The sequence below is a fragment of the Halichoerus grypus genome, chromosome 9 (genome assembly GCF_964656455.1).
Source record: "Halichoerus grypus chromosome 9, mHalGry1.hap1.1, whole genome shotgun sequence".
NCBI lineage: Eukaryota > Metazoa > Chordata > Mammalia > Carnivora > Phocidae > Halichoerus > Halichoerus grypus.
This window is the reverse complement of record NC_135720.1, coordinates 57,869,731-57,891,667: the sequence shown is the minus strand read 5'-3', so window position 1 is coordinate 57,891,667 and position 21,937 is coordinate 57,869,731. Positions and strand designations below refer to the sequence as shown.

The 21,937-nt window shown below is 38.0% G+C and overlaps 1 protein-coding gene and 1 pseudogene across 4 annotated transcripts in view; both read left to right on the top strand.

Moving 5' to 3' along the window:
• GRIK2 (glutamate ionotropic receptor kainate type subunit 2) overlaps positions 1-21,937 on the top strand; it is a 1,096,112-nt gene that overhangs the window by 699,747 nt on the left and 374,428 nt on the right. For all 4 annotated transcript variants that reach the window (XM_078054938.1, XM_078054939.1, XM_078054940.1 and 1 more), the window contains one exon: positions 21,641-21,822. In XM_078054938.1, coding sequence (XP_077911064.1) covers positions 21,641-21,822 — 182 coding nt within the window. The remainder of the gene's footprint in view (positions 1-21,640; positions 21,823-21,937) is intronic.
• On the top strand, positions 8,189-8,554 carry LOC118526674 (small ribosomal subunit protein eS27 pseudogene; annotated as a pseudogene).

The window sequence follows — 21,937 nt, the reverse complement described above, 5'->3', positions numbered from 1 at the left end:
GTGCACATTAAGCCATGGTTTTGTTTTATGAGATTACAAAACTGCAGCCAGACAAACAAAAATAGGAGATAAGCAGAGATGAGTAAATGACATTTAGTATCTCCACTTTTCCAGAGATAAAGATTATATCTGAACCAGCAGACTGTCACTGTAAAAAAGGATGCATAATGCCCCTCATACAACTCACTAAGTCATTTGCTTTTTTTACTAGAGATGAAAAGCTTCTGCCATATTGTAAAAGGGAAGGCAAAGTGAAGTTAGATAATGGAAAATCTACCTGAATGGCTGGAATACACATCTTATGGATGAGTACATAAAGCATTTGGCATGGGAAGCAGAAAGCAGAATTATATATAACAGTGATGTGCTAAGAGCCAGTCTCAAATATCCAATGCTTAGGTCAGAGTTTTTCGTCTTTGATACTACTGACATTGGGACCAGATAATTCTTTCCTGTGGGGAGCTGTCCTGTACATTGTAGGATGTTTAGCAGCATCCCTGGCCTCTACTCACTAAATGCCAGTAGCATTCCCCACTCCTAGTTCTGACAATCAAAAATATCTCTAGATATTGCCAAATGTCCCCTGGAGGCAACGTCACCCCTGATGAAGACCCACTGGCTTCTCCTAGTATGTTCCTAGGCATTGTTTTTTGTTAACTACTTTGCAGATTTACAATAAAGATACACCATAGCTTCAAGGTAAGTATGGCTTAGAAGTCTATCTGTAGCTTAGAAATTAATATACATAGGCTCAATACAATTAGGATTGGGGAGCAGTATCTCTATTATGAGCATTTTTTAGTCACCTACTAAATGCCTGACACTGTTCCAGGTTCTGGAGGTACAAAAATGAAGAACATATTTGAGATTTGAATTAGACCAAAGATACATAAACTATTCATCAGATTCTTAAAGCTCTACTCTGGTGTTCTATTAGATCATCAGAAACCACAAATTTCAGGCTTTATTACCTCATATCTGTATAGAGATAGTTTCACCGAGTTATCTCGATTTCCCTGGTAGGTAGATGTGAAAATTTCCTTTAGAATGATTTTTTAGTGTTTTTTTTTTAATTATGAGTCAGGATACTGTGTACCATTGCTATTCAATGTCCTCAATGTGGAGATTCACCTGATAAACTAAGGCTTGAGTTTAAAGCTATAAGGGTTGTTTATCAACCTATGATTCTATGTGTTTACTGTTTGAGATAATAGTAATTATACTTTTAAAATTATAGGAACTAAAGGGACTACACGTTCTGAATAATCACCAGAACCACTCTTTTTCCAGAAGCTCCTTTCTAACTACTTCCCCCCTCTTACTTCCCTCCAAGGAGATCAGGTTCTGGAATAAAAACAAACGAACAAACAAACAAACAAATAAATAAATAAATAAATGAATAAATAAGCAAAATAAAAATAGCTCCAGAAACTGTGGTATATATTTTTTATTCCTGTCATGTTATTTAAGCCTTGCAGGAGGCACAGAAAAACCACAGAGAGCATAGAAGAAGTAAGGAAGTTATGTAACTTGGCCAAGGTCACACATTTCATTATTACCGTGTCTGGCTGAATCTAAAGTCCATGCTTTCCCATTCTACCACCTTGCCTCTGGGCCACAGTAGGTTGGAGTAATATTAAAAATATTTCACAACCAATTTCCTCATAGGCATCCACCAACAGCTGATACAACTAAAAGATGTTTACTAGCTGATAATCAGCCCTGACTTTCAGAGATCACTTTAGTCCTCATATAAGTACAAGCCATACCTGAGCTTCTGCCTGTATTCTCATAAATTATTAGAACTGTATCTCCTTCCTAATCTACTCTGGACATCCTCCCTCTAATGAACTTGGAGACGTAAGATTTACAGCAAACAGGCAAATGAGTTTACAAAATGTTCAAGGTACCAGCAGGGTCAACATGCTTCAGGGTAGAGTCAAAGAAATCAAACCAGTTATCAGCCAAGAGTCAAGGGAGAAAGCCTGGAGTATGAGGCCTGGATCCTTGATGGCTGATACCAGGTGGCTGAGGAAGGGAAGAAAAAGAGGTTATATAGTATGGGAGGAAGAGGGTGCAAGGGGGTCCTCTGTACCAAGTCTGAACAGAGACCACACCTTAGGGTTGCAGATGAGAGGAGTAAAGGCCAGGAGAGCGTTTCTGCCATCCCTAGATCTTCCAGGGATGTCTCATACAGTTAAAACTGATTCAGTGCTCCTTGATAAATTCTTTACAACAGGACTTCTTGGGAGATCCAGACAAATTACCATTTCCTTTGACCAAAGCAACCTGAAAGCAGGTTGGACTCTATTGTTAGAATTAATTGAGATGCTTAAATTTTCTTTAACCTTCCAGAGTAGGCAGAATTTTTTTAGATCTCACAACTGAAGAGCAAAGGTTTAAAACACTAATAATCCCCAAGAGAGGAAAGATTAGAAACCAATTAGTAAAGATGTCAGTCTAAATGATCAGAAATATATCTTCCTCTCTTTGGCTAGGAGAAGGAAAAGTCTGCAGTCCCCTTGGTTCCTGAAGCATTAGAGGGGTCACGGATGAGAAGGGAAGGGCAAGAGGGGAGTCTTGAGGCAAAGATAAATTTTGTCTGCTTCCATTTCAGTTTAGCCCTCAACTGCCCCTGAAAAAATCCTCAATGGACAAAGAAAAGCTGTACCTCAAATGGTTTCACTTCATAATTGGCTGTGCCTAGAACAGCTGATGCAGGAGTGGGGGTGCTTTGACAGAAAGTCAACCCTGGCCCCAGCAGAAAGTGACAGTCAGGAAGCCCAGGGTCTCTTTGAGGAGACTCTAGCCTGCACCTCACAGCACCCACTGCCCCTCTTTGCTCCATTAGAAATAATCACTCCTAAGTAGCCCATCATCAGTGCCAGTGTGATTTTTTTTTTTCACATTTGCTAAAAGCTTTTTCCTTGGCCCACTTAACATTTTTTCTTTTGTTTCTAAGTAACTATTTAATTCCCTTTCCTCTTTATTTTGCAGTTAACTGACTTGAAAAAAATCTGATTTGAAATGGGGATTATAGACCAGTTTTTTTCTTTCCTTCTTTACACCCACACCCAGCACCTAGTAACAGCCACTGCATATGCATTAACCAAAAAACCCATTAGTGGGGTATTGTTTTGCAGTTTTGTAGACAAAGAAGAAAGAGACCTCCAGTTGGAACAAACTCTTTTTGTATTTTTTTTTTTTTTCTGGCAACAAATAGCCTCCTTTTAAATTCAGAAATGCAATGGCATTGAGGCCCTAAATTGCTCTCATCTAAAATGTTTTACTCCCATCCTCACTTCCCTAGATTATGATCAATTTTCCCCCAGAATGAATTATTCAAATTGAGTCCAATCTTCTGAATCCTTAGAAAAAACAATGTCTTAGCACTTTGGATCTATTCTACTCACTTATCACTTAGCACATTCTGCCTGGGAAACATTCTTTTCTGCAACATATAATCTCTTTCCCCAAAAGGACTGTAAGCTTCTTGGGATTAAAGATCATGTAATTCATTCATCCATTCAACAAATGGTTTGAACATCTATCATGTACTAGATGTGCTCTCATCATTTGAGATGCATCCAAAAAATAATGACAAAAAGCCCTGCCTCCATGGAGCTTATATTCTAGTGGAAGAAGACAGAGAATAGGCTGGTCAAAGCAGATGAGAGAGCAAAGCATGTGGAGAAGAGCATTACAAGCAAAGAAAACATTTTGAGGTGGAACTTGAATAATGGAGTTGCCACCAACTGACTCTGTTCCCAAAATGGGAACAGGGAACTGGGAATGGAACAGAATGTACAGCTCTGGAGATGTTAAGTTTTGGGTGTCTACTAACACTCAAATAGAGATGTGATGGAATAAGCAGTTGGAGATAGTAGTCTGGAGATCCAGTAGAGTCTGGGCTGAAATATTCATTTGAGAGTAGTATTAAAACCAGGAAACTGGGTGAGATCACCATAGGAATGAGTGTAAAGAATTAAAAGAAGACTAGGAGATGAGACGGCTGTAAGAGAAAGTAAAAACCAAGAGTATGGGGTATCCTGGAAATCAGCGAAGAAATCCTATCAAGGAAGCAGGGAGCTGTATTGCTGATATGTCAAGAGAAAGGAAGGCTGAGACTTGACCATGGAATTTAACAACCTGGAGATCATTGGTGATGTTGAGCAGTTTCAGGGGAGTGAGTAGTGAGGCCAAAATCCTGATTAGAGCGAGCTTAAGTGAGAATGGGAGGTGAGGAATCAGAGACTGTGAATATAGGTAACTCTTTCTAGAACTTTCTTACAAAAGAAAACAGAGGGATGAGGGGATAGCTGGTGGGGAAATTGGGGTCAAGAGAAAATTTATTTAAAACTAAATAATAATATGCTTGTATTCTGAAGAAAATAAGCCAGTAGAGAAGAAAGACTTGATAGTGCAGAACGGAGAGAATTGTGGCCAATTCTAATAATATGAAGGATTTTTCATAGCAGGTAGCATTGCAGTCTCCTTGAAGGAGAGACCCAATTTGTGATTGCTCTAATAAGCCCACTTGGTGGATAGACCTCCGGGGCTTCTCTGTCAGCTGGTCCTTAAGACTGAGAGAGGTGAGGTGGAGTTCATGTTTGCCACAGGAAAGAGGGACAGACTTAGACAATGTATGCAGTGAAGAGCCAAACATGCTTTGGAAGGAGATTATGTGTCACATAACCAAGAAGAGAGACTTGGGTATGTCTTCTGATATAATCTTCTCTCCTGTCTCTTTCACTAACTTTTCAGTAGAATCTCTGCTTGTAGGTTTTCTTTTGGAAAATGTCAAAATGTGCTGAAAGTTGCCTGAAGGTTGTAAACAGATTTAAAGAGTGAAAGCAGAGCCTACCCGTGGAAGGACACCACATTGAGATTATGTAACTGACTCCCTCTACCAGACCTCTGTCATCATTGCTTGCCCTAGGCAGCTCTCATTTATTTTATAGCAAATTACCCACTCAGAACATTATATCTGCTTCATTCTTCAAAGTTTCTCCTGGCGACTTATACCCCAGACTCCTAATTTACTTACTTACCTGGTTCTGATTTTCTGAGCTGTCATCCTAGCCTACCTAGGAGCACAGCATCTGCTTACCTTTCCTTCCTCGTCTCTCACCACCCTGTTTCTTTCTTGTTCAATGCCAGGCAAACTGAACTCTTTGAAATTCCCCAGACTCACCATGCTGTTACCAATACCTTTGTGCATTAAATTCCCTCTAAGATATTTTTCTTCTTCTCCAAGAGTTAAGCCCCCCTCTTTGCCTGTTTTACTCATGGTTCTTTAAAATTTCATTTAACACATTTTTCTACTAGAAAAGTGTCCCTGCCTCTCCATTTCCCGCTTGGTAGTACTTACCATAGTGCATTGCAACTGATGGTGTATCGTCCATCTCCCCCATTAAACTGTGAGGTCTCAATGATCCTCAGTTCATGGTAGTCTGTGCACTTAGGATAAGGTCTGTTACATAACAGCTGCTTAATAAATGCATATCATAAATCGAATAAATATCTAATATTAAAATTTGTGAATAGCAAGCCTAGTAGCTTAACATAAGCCTTGACCTTGTACAAGTTGGGTTTAGAGTTCATCTCCTGTTTTAAATCAAGATCTTTGTATCTTATGGTGACTCTCTGGCACCTACAACTATACCAAGTTACAACTGGGATCCTGATGTTTATTTGTTTATTTTGTTATGTTTTACATTTTTTGCCAACCTTCTGCTGGAATTAAAGACTGATTGCTTATGAATTACAACTAATTTGACTAGGATACTAACCTCAAGCTTTATTCTCACTGATGTCTACTTCTATATCCCCAGCTAAAAGAGCCTTTCCACAGGTTGGGTAGCTGGCCTAGGATCTCTAGTGTCTGAATGGCTAAAAGAGTGAAATTATATACCACCCACTGCTACTGGACTTTTTTCACTCCTATTTCTCACTCAACTCTGTGACGCATGTAAGGTCGACATCAGCCCACATTAAAGCAAAGTTTATGATTTGGATTTAGGTTTCAATTTGGGAGGAAGTGCTGTCCTACTACTGCATTATCTCAGCCATGCTACTTCCCACTCACACTTTGCTTCCTTTCCACCCACATATTGTCTCGTGGATGAGGCCTGGTTATGGATTCATTCAGGCTTCCATACCACGTGACCCACAATGGCTCTGCCATCACTTCTGCCTTCTGAACCATTCTCCATGCCCAGCCCACTCCTCTACTTACCTCTTCTTTGAAATCTTTCTCATTTCTACTCTTCACCTTGCATGTACTACTCTCAGCCCTTCCTTGACAATGGAAAGTTTTGTGAAGAATTAGTAAAACAAATTTTGTATATAGTAAGTGATCTAAATATTATCAAATAGCATTATCAAAAATCCTCTGGGTTGCAAAAGAATAAAAATAATGAACAACTTGTTTTTACTTTCTTCTTTTATGAAAGAATTTAGAATGAATCTCAAGGGACTATGGATATAAAATTAAGGGACGAATTAGTGGAGCTGGCAAGATTGCATCATACTGATAAGCAACGGGAGCAAGGAACAATGCATTGTGGGGGGAGGCAGAGGATTGGCAGCTAGACCCTATATTCAGGAGTTCCACATGGAATGACAATTAAGGACTACTGCTTAATATTAGTTATGAGAGATCATATAATGCATAAGCTTATTGCTTGAGAAGGATTTAGTAGAGAAGGATTCCTCCTTCATCTTACTAAGACTGAAAGATTCTTAGTTGACTTATGGGAAAGTGGGAAGGACTTGGAAAGCCATAGAAGTGGAAAATGATAATCAGAAGCAAAAAAGGAAAATATGCAAGATATATACAAGATATATATATATGTGTTTAACATGTATTTAAACATGTATATGTTTAATCTCTAAAAATATTTTAGAATAGAAATTTAGAAATAAGATTTATGTTTAAATGCAATGACAGAATTTATGTTTGTATAACAAATAGGTAGCAAATAGAATAATTTTACTTCCCAAACTCATTATGAATGGATATCATACGACCTACAGCACAATTCAGTGGACTCTATGTGCCATTGTCACCGTTGGAGGCTGGAGTAAAGTACTCTGGAAACACCTGGAAATTAAGTCACCCTCTGAGAGTTAAAATAGTGAAATCAAAACATAATGAATGAGAATGAAAACTTGCAAAACTACCTTAAAAGAATGTTTTCCAGCTAAACACGATGTGATTATATCCTGTCTGAAGGTACCAATATAACCAAAAAAGAATATGTTCATCAGAAAGAGAATTGGTTGGATATTTGAGTTTCTTAAAAACAGAGATTTACACAGGAAAACACAGATGACACATCTAAAAATTGTTAATGAAACATAGATTCTTAGCTGATGGGTTACCAGTAAGACCAAAGTTATTGCATTCAGGATGCAAAGACTCAGTACTGGATTTAGAAAAAGACTCCCAGGGTTTGAATGTGGCTTTGTGACTTTCTAGCCATGAGACTTTGAACATAATAACCCAGATATCAGTGTCTTCACACCATCTGCAAATTGGGGCTGACAACAGTACCTCTTCACAGAGTTCTTATGGATAAAACACAAACCCACAACAAATGATTGTTACATTCATTGGGCCAATTCCCTTTGTTCTGATGCCAAAATAATATTAAGGAATCTTCAGATTATGATATGGTTTCTGATGTAATTTGAGAATGTTGTGGTCCTGCAATTCAAATATTGCCACGCTTGTGATAGATATAGTCCTCATTACAAACTAGTAGATTGGGTTTCTGGTGTTACACGTCACTCTCCTGATCTTGACTAATGTAAGTCTATTATGTTAGCCATGTGGCATGTGTTTCAGAGCAACCTAAAAGTCTTTGGAGCGGAAGTCGAAATTCAAAAAATCAACACACATTGCCTCACTTAAGGATGTAGTTAAATTCAGTGACGATTCTTCTTTATACGAGATATGTTTCCAGAGAAATAAATAATAGAGAATGCATCCAGACATGTGGTAGGACATTAGTCAAACCAAGGATGAAGCAGAGTAGAGGAAATTCCTCCTGCTATTCTCTCACTTATGCTGAGAGAGGCTAAAACACAAGACAGCCTCCTTTTCATGATTATCTTTCACTGTCAATGTCCCCTAGTTTACTACGCACAAATCCATCCTCAGAAATACCACCAGAGTCCTTTCCGGCGGTGACGACCTCCCGTTGAGAACATGCCCCTCGCGAAGGATCTCTTGCACCCGTCCCCAGAAGAGGAGAAGAGGAGGCACAAGAAGAGCGCCTGGTGCAGAGCCCCAACTCCTACTTCATGGACGTGAAGTGCCCAAAATGCTACAAAATCACCACCGTCTTTAGCCACGCACAAACGGTAGTTCTGTGTGTCGGCTGCTCCACTGTCCTTTGCCAGCCCACAGGAGGAAAAGCAAGGCTTACAGGAGGATGCTCCTTCAGGCGGAAGCAGCACTAAAAGCACCCTGAATCAAGATGAGTGGGACACTATCCCAATAAACAGATTTTGGATGAAAAAAAAAAAAAAAAAAGAAAAAAAGAAATACCACCAGAGTGATTTTTTAACAGGAAAATTTGTTCATCTCACTCGCCTTAACTTCCTTAGTGATGCCACAGTGGGCAGGGGAAGCACGTCTAACTCCCTAAATCCCCTAGCTTCCTCACCTTCAGAGGTGGGGCCCAGGCTGATTCTCATAGCTTAAGGTAAGTCTGTGTCTCTGGTTACAGTTGAGTAGACCAAGAGTTAACATAGCTGGGCCAATTAGATTCCCTATCCAGGAATTTGGAATTGGAACCAAGAGAGATGAGTTGGTCTCTGCCAGCTGCTGGACCTATAACAAGTAAATTCAGGAGTGAATTTGAAAGATGGCCATGTCTCCTATTTGAACTGTGAATCAGAGAAAACCAGTCTCATTAGGAAGAGAATAATGACGCCAGCACACAAAAAAGAGCAGAAGTGAAAGATAGTGATATCTTTCTAACCTTGTTCCTATTTGTTTCTGGTCTCTAAGGAAAGACTGAATTCCCATGCTGGGGTTTCATGAAATTACCTGAATGTTTCTAATCAATTCTCTCTTTCTGCATAAGCCAGCCTGAATTCTTTAAGTACTTGCAACTATGAAGTTCCTTCCTTCCTCTACTTACAAAGTATAATCTAAGGAGATGTCCTTCATAACCAGTTCTTGCCTGCTGCTGGTCCAGCCTCACTTCCCACCATATCACAGCTTATACTTGATTTTCCAGCAGTACCAACCAAATAGCTCACAAGATTTTGGAACTTCCATACTCTCATATCATTATATTTTGTACATGCACTTTCCTCTTTTTTCCAAGATCATCCATCTTTTTCCACGTACCAAATGGTTACCCCTCCTTAGGCATTCTATCCCTACCACTTCCACTGCACTTTAGAGACACTCACACTATTACATAGAATTCATTGTAGAAAATGATTTGCATACCTATCTCCCCACTATGCTGTAATCTCATAGATGGCAAACATCTACTGTTTATGTTTCATATTTTACTTCTGCATTCCCAATTCAAACACATGTTATGTGCTGCCACGTAATTCTGATATATTCACATCTTTCAACCATTCATATATGCTGAATGAGCATAATTGCTGAAGGCATTGGGGTTAATAGTATTCTTTTCTGGGACAAAAATATGAAATAAAATCTGAGCTCCTTAAGGGTCACATTTTACTTAGCATTCCCACCAGCATGTAGTAGTTCTGGCCTTTATTGTTAGTCATGGGCCCACCACATAAAACTTCTCACACTGTTTCATCAGCATCAATTTTAAATCATATTTGATGTATGAAGTGGCAGGATAAACCCAGTAACAGCAGCATCCTGGGACAGAGCCAAAATAAGAGCTAGGAAGGATCATTTGTGGCTTCAGAACTGCACTGACCTGGACATAAGTGGGGATTAAATGACAGCAGGCTGGCTAATCAGCCCCTGTCTGGAGGGTGGAAGTTGGGTTATCGCAAGCTGAGAGGGCGGGTAGAGTGATAGAAAGACAGGTGTGCACCCGAGCAGGACTGTCTTGAGACAAAGAGCCTGCAGTGTGGCCATCAGAATTGAACAATGGGGTGGGGCAGTCCCACTGAGGGTGGGTCAGTAACACTGCCAAGACAGCAGGTGATGAAGTGACTATGATGAAGGACAAAGAATGCTGTGAAGTGGGAGGACCATACAGAACTCCTGGTTTGCCTAGAATGTTCCTGAGTTGTGCTTGCTGTCCTGGTCTAATTACTATGTACTTAATATCTCTATCTCTTAGACTCCTGAAAGGGCCCCAGTCTGATGAAAAATAATAAAGTAACATTAATGGAAAACAACCATTAAATCAAAATATAACCAAACTCTGGTCACAAGTTAAAGTACTTTCTTTGTAGAGAGTTTCTAAAACATTGTTGTGATGCATTTCTGGGTGGCATTTACTTGTTTGTCCAGAATCTCTTTGAGGGAATCTTTTGAGTCTCTATGGTTCAGGCAAGCCTCACTTTCATGTCACACAACCCACTAAGGCATCTAACTTCAGCCCTTCTACTCCCACCACATAATCCCAATCTGGGCCAGATGCAGTCCTTCTTAGGATTTTGACAGAATTTGAGACAAAAATCTCTGTTGTTAGAGTGGAATTCTGTTGGTCATCTGTTCCATCAAATGGGAAAATGTTGGGGGGTAGCAAAGGCAACACAGAGGAAGAGAGAACAGCAGCAGAGAAAGAATGGTCGTCTCCAGCCATGCCTGGAGTTTATAGGCGGCAGTGAGTTTCATTTTTGTTCAGCGCAGTGTGAATAAGGTCTGCACATATTACCAAAAGAGTTCTGACAAATACAACTGCCTTATTAAACTGTCCTGCTTTTTACTTGCCCTCTCTCATTACACCAGGCCTAGGCCCACATTCAGCAGCTATATGAAGAGGACAAAGAGAAATTAGATGATAGGGTGGACCTGGGGCTGTGTCAGCCTAGAACAAGCCACTCAACCGTGACTGTGGCGCCCCTCAAATGCACAGCCCTTAAGTTACCTCGGCTGGAAACCAGTCACTAACGTGCTTATCCTCTCATGAATCAGATGTGAACAGGTTGTAATAACAGTAAGCAAGATAGAAATACAACATTTATTCTATTGGCTCCTCACAAATGGAGCATTCTAAATAGAAAATTGACCTTAGCACATATTGAACTTAGACCCTGAGGCTATAGCAGCCAAAGAGTTTCAGCCTTGGCATGGTCAAAAGCACTGTTTGCTTTCTAATAATGACATAATTACTTTTTTTTCATAACAGTGAGGGAAGAAATGGGGACAACATATTTTAGTATTGACTTCAGGAGTAGTAATTAGGTTGGCATCCTCTGCCTTCCAGGTATCATAAACACACTCCATGTAACACCCCAGTTCAGTCCATTTGTGAGGCAGGCTGTTGTGAGGTGGTGTGGAGCTAGTCTTGCAGCTTGAACCCAGCTTCAAGCACATGGAAGGAGTTCTGGTATTCTCTACTTTGTCCCCATTATCCCTGTTGCTTCCCCCATTCTGAACTCAAGAGCTCTCGGAGACCCTACCCAGCAGGATGGCATTGTGCTCTCTGTATTGTTATTGGAATAAGTTTAGATGGACTAGTTGTCTGGAAGCACAATATCTCCCTCCACTTGTCCTAGAGAACCATAAGCCACTCTCATAATGTATCTCATGCTTTAGAATTTGTTGTGAATTGACTCAATTCTTTGCAATTGAGTTGAGCCTCAGGACTCCATATTTCAGTGGCCACTAAGCATAGTTCCACCTAACCACTCTTATTGTATCCAGGCCTGTACTTAAACTCTTCTGTGTCTTCCTGCCATCTTCATCCCCACCTTACTATTTTAAAAGCTCCCAATCACTGCACTCACCGGACTTATGAAATAAGCCTAACAGGTTATGAATTGCTACTAGATATACATGGACATAAAAATGTGTAAGGGCAATGCTAGTTAGGAGGCTTTTACAATAATCCATTTGCGAGATCGTAAAACTCAATCCAGTGTGTTAGAAGCAGTAAGAGTTGGTAGAAAAGGATTTTCTAATAGTCTGGATGTAAGGTATGCTAGCAAGAGCTGATCAAAGGTGACACCAAGGTTTTTGGCCTGAGTAACTGGAATTATAAGAGTTGCCATTATACTATGTGGGGAAGACTGAGTGGGGAGCAGTTTTGGAGGCTGGGGACGTGAAGAGCCAATTTTGGAATGCTGTGTAGTATTTACTATACATCAAAGTAGAGATGTTGCATTATTCAGGAGTCCCCAAAACCACCCTCATTTCTGACTGATTGCAATTTCAAACATCCCCAATATCACCCTCAAGTTTGATAATTCACTAGAATAGCTCACAGAATGACTGAAAGCTGTTATACTCACTGTTATAATTTATAACAAAAGGATACAGATTAAGATCAACCAAGAGAAAAAGCACATGGAGCAGAGTCCAGAAGAGGTCCACACTCAGAGGTTCCAGTTGTCTTCTCCCAACAACTCAACTTGTGGACATTGCTAACTTTCCTGGGCAACAGTGGGTGACACTATGCATGGAGTAATGCCAACTACGAAAGCTCATGTGAGCATTGGGGTGTCCAGAGTTTTTACTGGGGTTGATCACGTAAGCATGGCTAACTAGGCACTTGGCCCACCTGTAGTTTCTAGCCCCTCCAGAGGCTGAGCTGCTACTTCATGACTCAAAACCCCTACCGTAAATCACATTGTTAGTCTATCCTGTGTGGCCCAAGGCTCCCAGATAAACAAAGGCACTCTGATCAGACAGGACATTCCAAGGGCTTAGAGATTACCTCCCAGGAGACAATAGCAAAGGCCAGACCTCTCTTTGACAAGATTAATTTTTTACTACACAATTGTCAAATAGGAAAATGAATTTAGGACTCTAGAGTTCAGGGAAGTATCTGGCAAGAGATATAAATTTGGGAGTTATTGGCATGTAGATGGAGTTCCTAGCAGGAAGCAGGATTTACTTAGATGCTTAAATGAAGAGATTTTGATAGAGACCACGCGTAAGATTGCAGGCAGAGTTTGGGGAGAAAACAGAGCCTACTGACACACACACACACACACACACACACACACACACACACACACACACACACCAGTGATTTTTGAGTTCCGGGGAGAACTAATTACCAGAAACCAGTAAGGAGGGTGAATCTGTGCCAGGCACAGTACTAACTGACTCATATGCACTAGCTCATTTGATTTTTTCTGTATTGTAATAGTTATTGTGATCACATTTTTACAGGTGAGAAAACTAAAATTTGGAAAATTTAAATATTGTCTGTAGCCATTCAGTAGAAAGTTAATGAGGTGGGATCGATGCAGACTGCCATGCCACAATATGGTTCAGAAATTTGGCATCATGATGCAACGTATAAGACTGACTTATGAATAGGTTGCAAATATGTTTGAAAGGTCTCAGCCTTTCTCCATGACTAACCTGCTAAAGGTTATTCAGGTACCGCTAGTTTATGCCTTCCCCACTTAGGCCTTCCTAGGAGGCTTCTGCTTTTCTAGATCAATATTGTGAACATGTGTGGTATGGACTTTAGAAATGGAAACAGAACAGAAAGAACAGAAACACCATGGCCAGATTATCCTGTGGGGAGAAGTCAGGGCAGACATAAATAAAATTTCCCAGGGAAATAGAAACAGAGGAGGGGTGTGTGTGTGTGTATGCAAGTGAGCCTGTGTGTGTGCACAAATGCACACATGTATGTGTATTATGTGTCAATGCAAGTTTTCAGAATTTGAGGGGTTTGAGAAAAAAAACAATATAGAATTTTAATGAGTTTGCTTCAGACAATTTATACACATTTTTAATGTTTTTAGGAGACTGTAAGAGTCAGAATTCCTGTTTGGATTCTACTTATTTGAATGCATCATGGTTCAATGTTGAACCATGGGTCTTGCCTTCACATAAAGAGCATGGTGCCTAAAATGTATGGTCTGCACTGTAATATTTTCCATTCTGAAGCATAGAAAGGCTTTGCCATCAATAAAACAATATCATGGATAGAATTTGATGACACTAATAAGTAAGGAGGAGGTTTTAATATAAGGATGACCAATACATGATGCCACTATGCCTACCCCATACCTCAGGTTCAAATCCCTTATTGAAACATGCCCCTGAACACAGAACTAGTCTCAAAAATTTTTTTACACAGTGCTCTAGGGAGCCACACATAGTCAATTCACCTTGGCATGTAAATTAAAACTCATTTGTGGCTTGGTTTCTAATATATAATGCTGAAGTATTTTACATGTTTTGAGTTTTGAATATATTAGGCTCTATCCTACTTTAAATATACAGCAAATTTCAAAAAGAGAGAAGGCATTCCCTCTCTGTCAGGTTATTGTTAAAATCTGAAGATTTTCCCAGGAGACCAGCCCTCCAATTTTACTCCACATAACTTTCTCTCTCTCTTCTAAGAAGATGAAAACCACTTTGGAAGTTTCTTCTCATTTTCCCTTCCTCTTCTCCCTTTTTATTCTAGACTCCAATTTTCTTTATTTTCTATTTTCCCTGTACTGATGAACAAATCTACCTCATCCCCAAAGGGAGGAGGGCAGACAAAAATTTGGAGACAGAATTTTTTTCAATGGAAATCTACTTCTCTTGTCTAAGCCACTTTTGATTTTCTTAATACGATTAGCTCCCTTGTCTGTATTTAACACATTAGGATAGACTACAAAATCCTGGTGTAGATATTTTATTCAGTTTTCTTTAAAACACTCTGTAGCACAGGGGTGCCTGGGTGCCTCAGTTGGTTAAGCATCTGACTCTTGATCCTAGCTCAGGTCTTGATCTCAGGGTCATGAGTTCAAGCCCCACATTGGGTTCCATGCTACACATGGAGCCTACTTTAAAAAAGAAAAATAAAAAGTCTAAAACACTCTGTGGCACAAATAAAGCATTCCAATAAAAATAACTCCTTGAGATGTTCGGTCTCTCAATGAATTCTCTTTTCTCAACTGAAAGAAAAGGGGGTAGGGTTGATGATGAAACACTGACTGTGGATGAGTCATTTTTGTATAGTTTATTATACAATACATTTGGACGGTAGGGGAGAGGTCTGGCCTGCACAAGGACCCCATTCACTAAAATGATAAATAGCCCTGATGAGTGAGCCAGGTTTGCGGCAAGACTCTAGTTTGTGTAGCTACTGAAGTGGATACCTGGATATAGGAGGAACCTTGGGACTCCCTTCCTGGGGCTGGGGGAAGCTGGGCCTGCAGAGAGGGGGGTGTGATTGATCTCTTTAGAAGAAAGTGCCAGCTGGAGTGTGCATAAATGGCTCCTTCTGGATTCTCCTTATTTGCTGAATTGATGGCACCTTCTGAAAAGAGCAGGCCTCTGTCCTGCTGTAAGCTGACGATAAACCTTGATTTCAGCTACTGTACAATATCTGAAAGCAGAAAAAGGTTAAAAAACATGTACTCTCAGTGAAGGAATTAGAGGGAATAGAATGTTATTCATCTACCAAAATAAAGGGATAATTGCAATGTAGTGCTCTTTTTTGTTAGAAGATTTTCAGGAACCCATCTGTGCAGATTGTTTCTCTTTTATTATCATTACATCAACTAATTACATTAGGGAAAGAGGGGGCATTTTAACTAAAAGATTGTTTTAAGGAGTTATAATTCTACTCTTTCATTAAATAAATTAATCGGGTACCAAATTTGTTAAAGTATACTACATTTCTGAAAATTTTTGTTTGGAAATTATTTGTATTAACCACATTTTCAACAAAATAAATTTCACTCTTTTATTTCATCTCATAGATGGGTCTTTTTATTTCTCTATTTTGACCAAGGAATCATAGGAAATGACCACATGTAAATCATCTCAATTATTTTAAGAAGCTTACTTTTTTCCTATTATATTTTACAGAGCATGCATATTTAAGTATATATGATGAATTTGATTAGGGTAATCTTTTCTGAGATAGGAATTTTTTAGAACATGATAATTTTCAGAGGAATACTGGGGGAGGTAGGAAGATCGCTAGAGATCTACAGAGGAAAATACATACCCAGTATTGTAATTAGACATTCCTGCTGTTTAAGGCCATTTCCCTTTGGATAAAATCCCCATCCACATACATTAAATTGCAAGGATGCCATCAAATAACTCATTGAATAAAGTGGGTAAACATGCATTCTTTGAATATTTTGAGTCCATCTTCCTTTTTGTCAACTCTCTCATACTATAAATAGTTGTTTTAAATAACAAAACTCAGAGATTTGTATGTAATTGCCAGATAATGGGGAAGGCAAAGGATCTAGAGTGAAAATATGGATAAAAGAGAAACAATATCACAGGACAGAGCAACGAAGACTTGGAAGCCAAGAGAGAAGTCTAAGCACCTGGTGCAGGAGATGGTGAAAAGCAAAATTTACAAATCATGTTTCTACTTTCAGTATTCAAACAGCTCTCTGGATTTCTTTCCTCTGATTGGAAAGCTGAACTAATTTTATTCCAAAAACTGAAGGTGAGAAGCATTACAGAAATAACTTTTGTATTAAAAATTAAAGTGTCGGGACGCCTGGGTGGCTCATTTGGTTAAGTGTCTGCCTTTGGCTCAGGTCATGATCCCAGGGTCCTGGGACTGAGTCCTGCATTGGGCTCCTTGCTCAGCCCCAAGCATCTTCTTCCCTCTGCTCAGCCCCAAGCATCTTCTCCCTCTGCCTGCAGCTCCCCGAGCTTGTGCTCTCTCTCTCTCTGACAAATAAATAAATAAAATCTTAAAAAAAAAAAGTGCCAAAGTCAAACTATATCTCATGCAGTTCAAGACTGAATAAATGCTATGATTCCAATCACTATATTTATCCATGAAATGATGTCTTGCACATAGTAGACATGCAGTAAATACATGTTGAATGAATGAATAAAAGCAACATTTTACTCTAATTCTTAAGTAGGAGATGGCAGTTCCTACTAGCAGCAGTTGTTTTCATTTTTTTATTTTTTTTTCTATTTTAGCTCTTCAATATTACTCCTCAGGGAATCTGGCAAACTGAAATCTGTTACATTAATGCCAACAGGGATATATGTGTGTGAAGAGAATAAGTAAACATTTATTGTACCTGATGGCTCAATGGACCATCCACATGAGCTCTTAAGAGACTTGAAAATACTTGGCAGTATTTATAGTTAGGGTGGACTCTGCAATTACTATTTGTGGATTTTATGCTTTGAATATTTCTATTTTTTTGAATCACTTGAGATTTTTCAGTTCAAAACTGTTGGACTAATCTGTAACTATGTAGCTCCTTTTTCTTTGATAATGAGTTAATCTCTTAAAATTTCGATTAAAATTTTGATGTTATTAGGTTTTCAGTCTAAATTAGTGTCAAAATAACTTCCAAGGACAGATTTAATAACCAGCAGTTTTTAAAAAAATATATTTTTCCTATTCTTAGCAAAAATAACAAAAACATTGACAACTGCCACTTTTTGAGAGTCTGATATGTGACAGTTCCTTTTTCGGTGTTTTATATACTAATACATATATGGTTTTACCTTATTATAGAGAAGAGGAAGGCAAAGCAGAGAGAGATATAATGTCTTACACAAAGTCATGCAGATCATATGTTTTTGAACTGAGATTCAAACCAACACCCAAGCTATTTCTACAATGACAGACTAAATCCCCAAAATTTATATTTAACTTGTATAAAATCTTCTGAGATAAGTAAGCCTTTATTTGGCAGAGGTTAGTATTAGAACATTCTGTGTCTATATAAATAATTTTATGAGAATAATAGAAATTCAGAGCTAGGAAAAGTTTAAAGATAATCCAATTTGGTAATTCTTAGACATTTTGGGTTTTATATCATCTTACATTCTTAATAATAATTGAAGATCTCTAAAAGCATTTGTAAGATATTTTCATAGGTTTTCTTTAATATTTGATTTAATGGGAGGAAGCGGGATTTTCCTATCTGTTTCTTCACTATCTGATTAGGATGGGCACTAAGTTACATTATGGAAATACATGGAGATGGTTTTGAAGGGGTCTATTTTTTACCTCCCTCCTACTCCTTTTAATGGCACAATAATCTACCTCCACCTCCCTCCTTCTCCTAGTAATGGCACAACAATCTACCCAAACCACCCTAGTAGAACTGTCCTTACCTAGGTCATCAATGATTTTGTAGTTAAATTTAATAAACACATTTTAAAGTGTTTATCATTATTTCTTTGTTAACTAGCAACCCTTGACATGGCTGATCACTCCTCTCACTTTGAACCCTCAGCTGACCTGATCCTCCTATGATCTCATGCTCAGTGGAAGCACTGTCTCCCCCTAGCCGCCTAAACCAGAAACCTGGGAAACTTCCCTGACTCAGCCCTCTCCCTCACCAAGTACTGTCAGTACTTTCTCAAAAATCTCTCTCTGGTCCATCCACTTCTATCTCTCCCTACCATCTTGCCCTGGACACACATCTTGGCCTTTCCTAACCTGCTTTATTATAACTGCCTTCCAACTCTTTCTTCCTCCAGTTTTAGCTCTTCTGATCTGTCCTCCATATTGAAAATGTGAGTGATTCCTTTTCTTTTTTCTTTTCTTTTCTTTCGTTCTTTTCTTTTTTAGAGAGCGAGGGGGGAGTGAGAGGGGAGGGGTTAGAGGGAGAGGGAGAAGGAAAATCCTAAGCAGGCTCCACGCCCAGTGTGGAGCCCAACATGGGGTTCAGTCATGACCTGAGATCATGACCTGAGCTGAAACCAAGAGTCAGACACTTAACCAAGTCGGGCATCTGAGTGATTCTTTTGAAATGTGGATTCCAAGTGGGCATTTTCCACTACCCTTAAGACCTTAACTCTGAAGTAATTTACATGGGCTTCTTAAGCAGCCCCATGCCCTCTGAAATTACACTGGTCACCACTTCTTCCTTGTTTCTTAAGATTCTTTGCCACGGTCTCTCACCTCCCTACCAGTATAAAAAAAATTTTTTTTTTTTCCTATCTATTCCTTCCACTCTTACTCCTTTTATTCAGGTATTAACTGAATGTCACTTCCTTTGAGGTAATTTTCGTGAGCATTCTCATTCCAAGTTCGATGATTCTGCTGTATTCTTCATCAGTAATTGCATTTTCCCCACCAAAATATTATTTGCCATTTTTCATTTATAATTGCCTGCTTAATAGCCTTTACCTGCCCTCCCCCACATATTTTTAACATGGTATGGGCAGGAAATTTGTCTATTTTACTTTTCATTGTATTGCCAATATCTAGAACACTGCTTGACCCATAGTAAGAATTTAATAAACATTTGTTTGATGTGGGAGTAAATGAATGGTGTCTTCTTCTCTTTCTCTTTTTCCTACAGTCAGCTGTATTTACAGTTTTCTGATTCATGTTTCCTAATGAAGTTGGAATTCATTCTTTGAATTAATTATTTTGTTGTCTTATGCTACTAGCTAATATAATATAGTTCTTATCTTATAATATCGTTATGCCAAAGTGGTTCAAAAGTGACTCCCATATGACACTTAGCGGAAACCAGACTTATCTTTGGAAATTGGCCTCACTTTTTGATGACCAGGAAAATCACCTGGGAAGATTGTAATCCTCTGCAGAGTCTAATTCAGCTATTTAGATTGTAACCAGCTTCATAGATTACTGTCATACCTTCCAAAGTTTGGGAGCCATTGCCTTCCTGCAATTATATTCTGGTTTATTTATAAAAAGTAGTTAAACAATGCATTCCCATGTGCAAATAAATATATAGACTTTTATACATGTTTTGGAGGATTTTCTAAGTTCAGTGTTAAACTACTACAGGTATTACAAATTCAAATATTTGTTTTTATGTTTGTTTAGCTTGTTAACATCTGTACTCATTATATACATGTTAATTCTCTAGACTGAATTATATTATGTTTAATGGGTACCTTTAATATCAGTTAATTATGTGATATTTATTTTACTATAGTTAGTAAATATTTAAATTTATAAAACAAAATGAGACAATTGTAGTATACTGTGTAGTTTATGTAATATTATTTATAGAATTTTAAATGGCAAAATTATAAAATAAATAAATTTTATGAAACAATATTTTAAAAGCAAAAGATACTAGGTATATTTGTGAATTTACATATTTTTTAAACTGTATGTCTCATTTGAGGATGCAAATACTGAAAACTAGTCATGTTAATTTTATTAACTATGTTGAAACATATTGAAGTGTACCATTATATGTATGAAGGTCTATTTATTTAAAAAATGAATGAAAAAAAGTCCTAGAATTAGATTTTACTCTCTGGATCATATGTTATTTTAATATACAGTTTTTTTACTCATAATAAGATATATTTTTATTCCTGTTATTCCAGTTTCCAAGTAAAGTAACACACACACACACACACACACACACACAAACTCACAAAGAGAAAGCTCCAGATTAGTTATTTACAAATATATTCCTTTATTATTATTTGTTCTACTAATATTTACGAAGGTAGTTCTTCAGGGAAGATAGAAATTGAGAGAAATACAGAGATGAGATGGAATAAATGTAAATAAGAAAGAAGAGTAGGAGGAGGAGACAAGGAAATTGCTTAATTTGATCCGAGCTAGGATAGAATTAGATGATCCTTTTTTTCTTATCACATTTTTTATATATTGGGTCTTTTATATGAGTTCTTGAAGGGGTTTCATTACTTGAAGTTTGTATAAAAGAATAAATCTGATGATTTGTCTCTGTTAATGGAAAATATCTTACAGTTCTGTGATATATTAAACATGTATCTGCTAATTTGATATATTTTTTGAAACACATACTCGGGAGCTACTTCTCTAGGAAAATATTTGCTTTACTAATAATGTGTGTGGTTATATTTATTTCTGAAGTTAATGTTATATCTAGCAAATAATACGAAAAAGTTTTATTTCTTTAATTTAATTATGGTTCAGGCTACTACTTAGAGTTTATTTTATTAAAGAAAGTTACCTTACTCTTACGTATATACCAAATTACTAGCCCATTACTTGTAAACAAAAACAAAAAAGTAACCAGAGTTTCTAACACCAGAGAATAATAACATAAATTACGTCTGCTATAAAATACAGTGTGAAATGGATGAACTAGAACAATAGTTACTGACTTACAACAACTTTTAAGACATTGTCACAAGCCACTATTCTTGTAAAATACAAAACAAAACAAAGCTCTATGTATATATGTGGAAATGCATAGAAAATGTATGGAGGAATAATATTTGTAAGCTATTAACTGTGACAACGCTTTGGGAGCAGAATTGGGGTACAGAGGGAGATTATTTTGCTCTATATCCTTTTATTTATTTAAATTATTCACATCAATTTATAATCATGTATGTCTTTCATAATTTGTAAAAGAATTTCTTAAAGAATTTTGAGAAATGATCATTTTAACAAAAATAACTGGGGATGTGGAGTTAGGAAGTAGGAATTTCAGTGGTCACACCATCAAATGCACATATACATGGTCAAGAAAATCAGGTGTTGAAGTGAATATGTTCTATGATTCTATGACCTACTCTGTTTTTTCTCTAATATTCTTTTCTCCCCTTTTTTCATTATAGGTCTCATTCGATTGCAGGAGCTCATCAAAGCTCCATCAAGGTATAATCTTAGGCTTAAAATCCGTCAACTACCTGCTGATACAAAGGATGCAAAACCCTTACTAAAGGAAATGAAAAGAGGCAAGGAGTTCCATGTAATCTTTGACTGTAGCCATGAAATGGCAGCAGGCATTTTGAAACAGGTAATCTTTAACTTACCTAAATTCTTGGTTTCTTTATTACATTTGCATTTAAAGCATGGTTTTTCTGTTTGTTTGGTTGGTTTTTTTGGGGGGGGAGAGAGTGAGCACAAGCAGG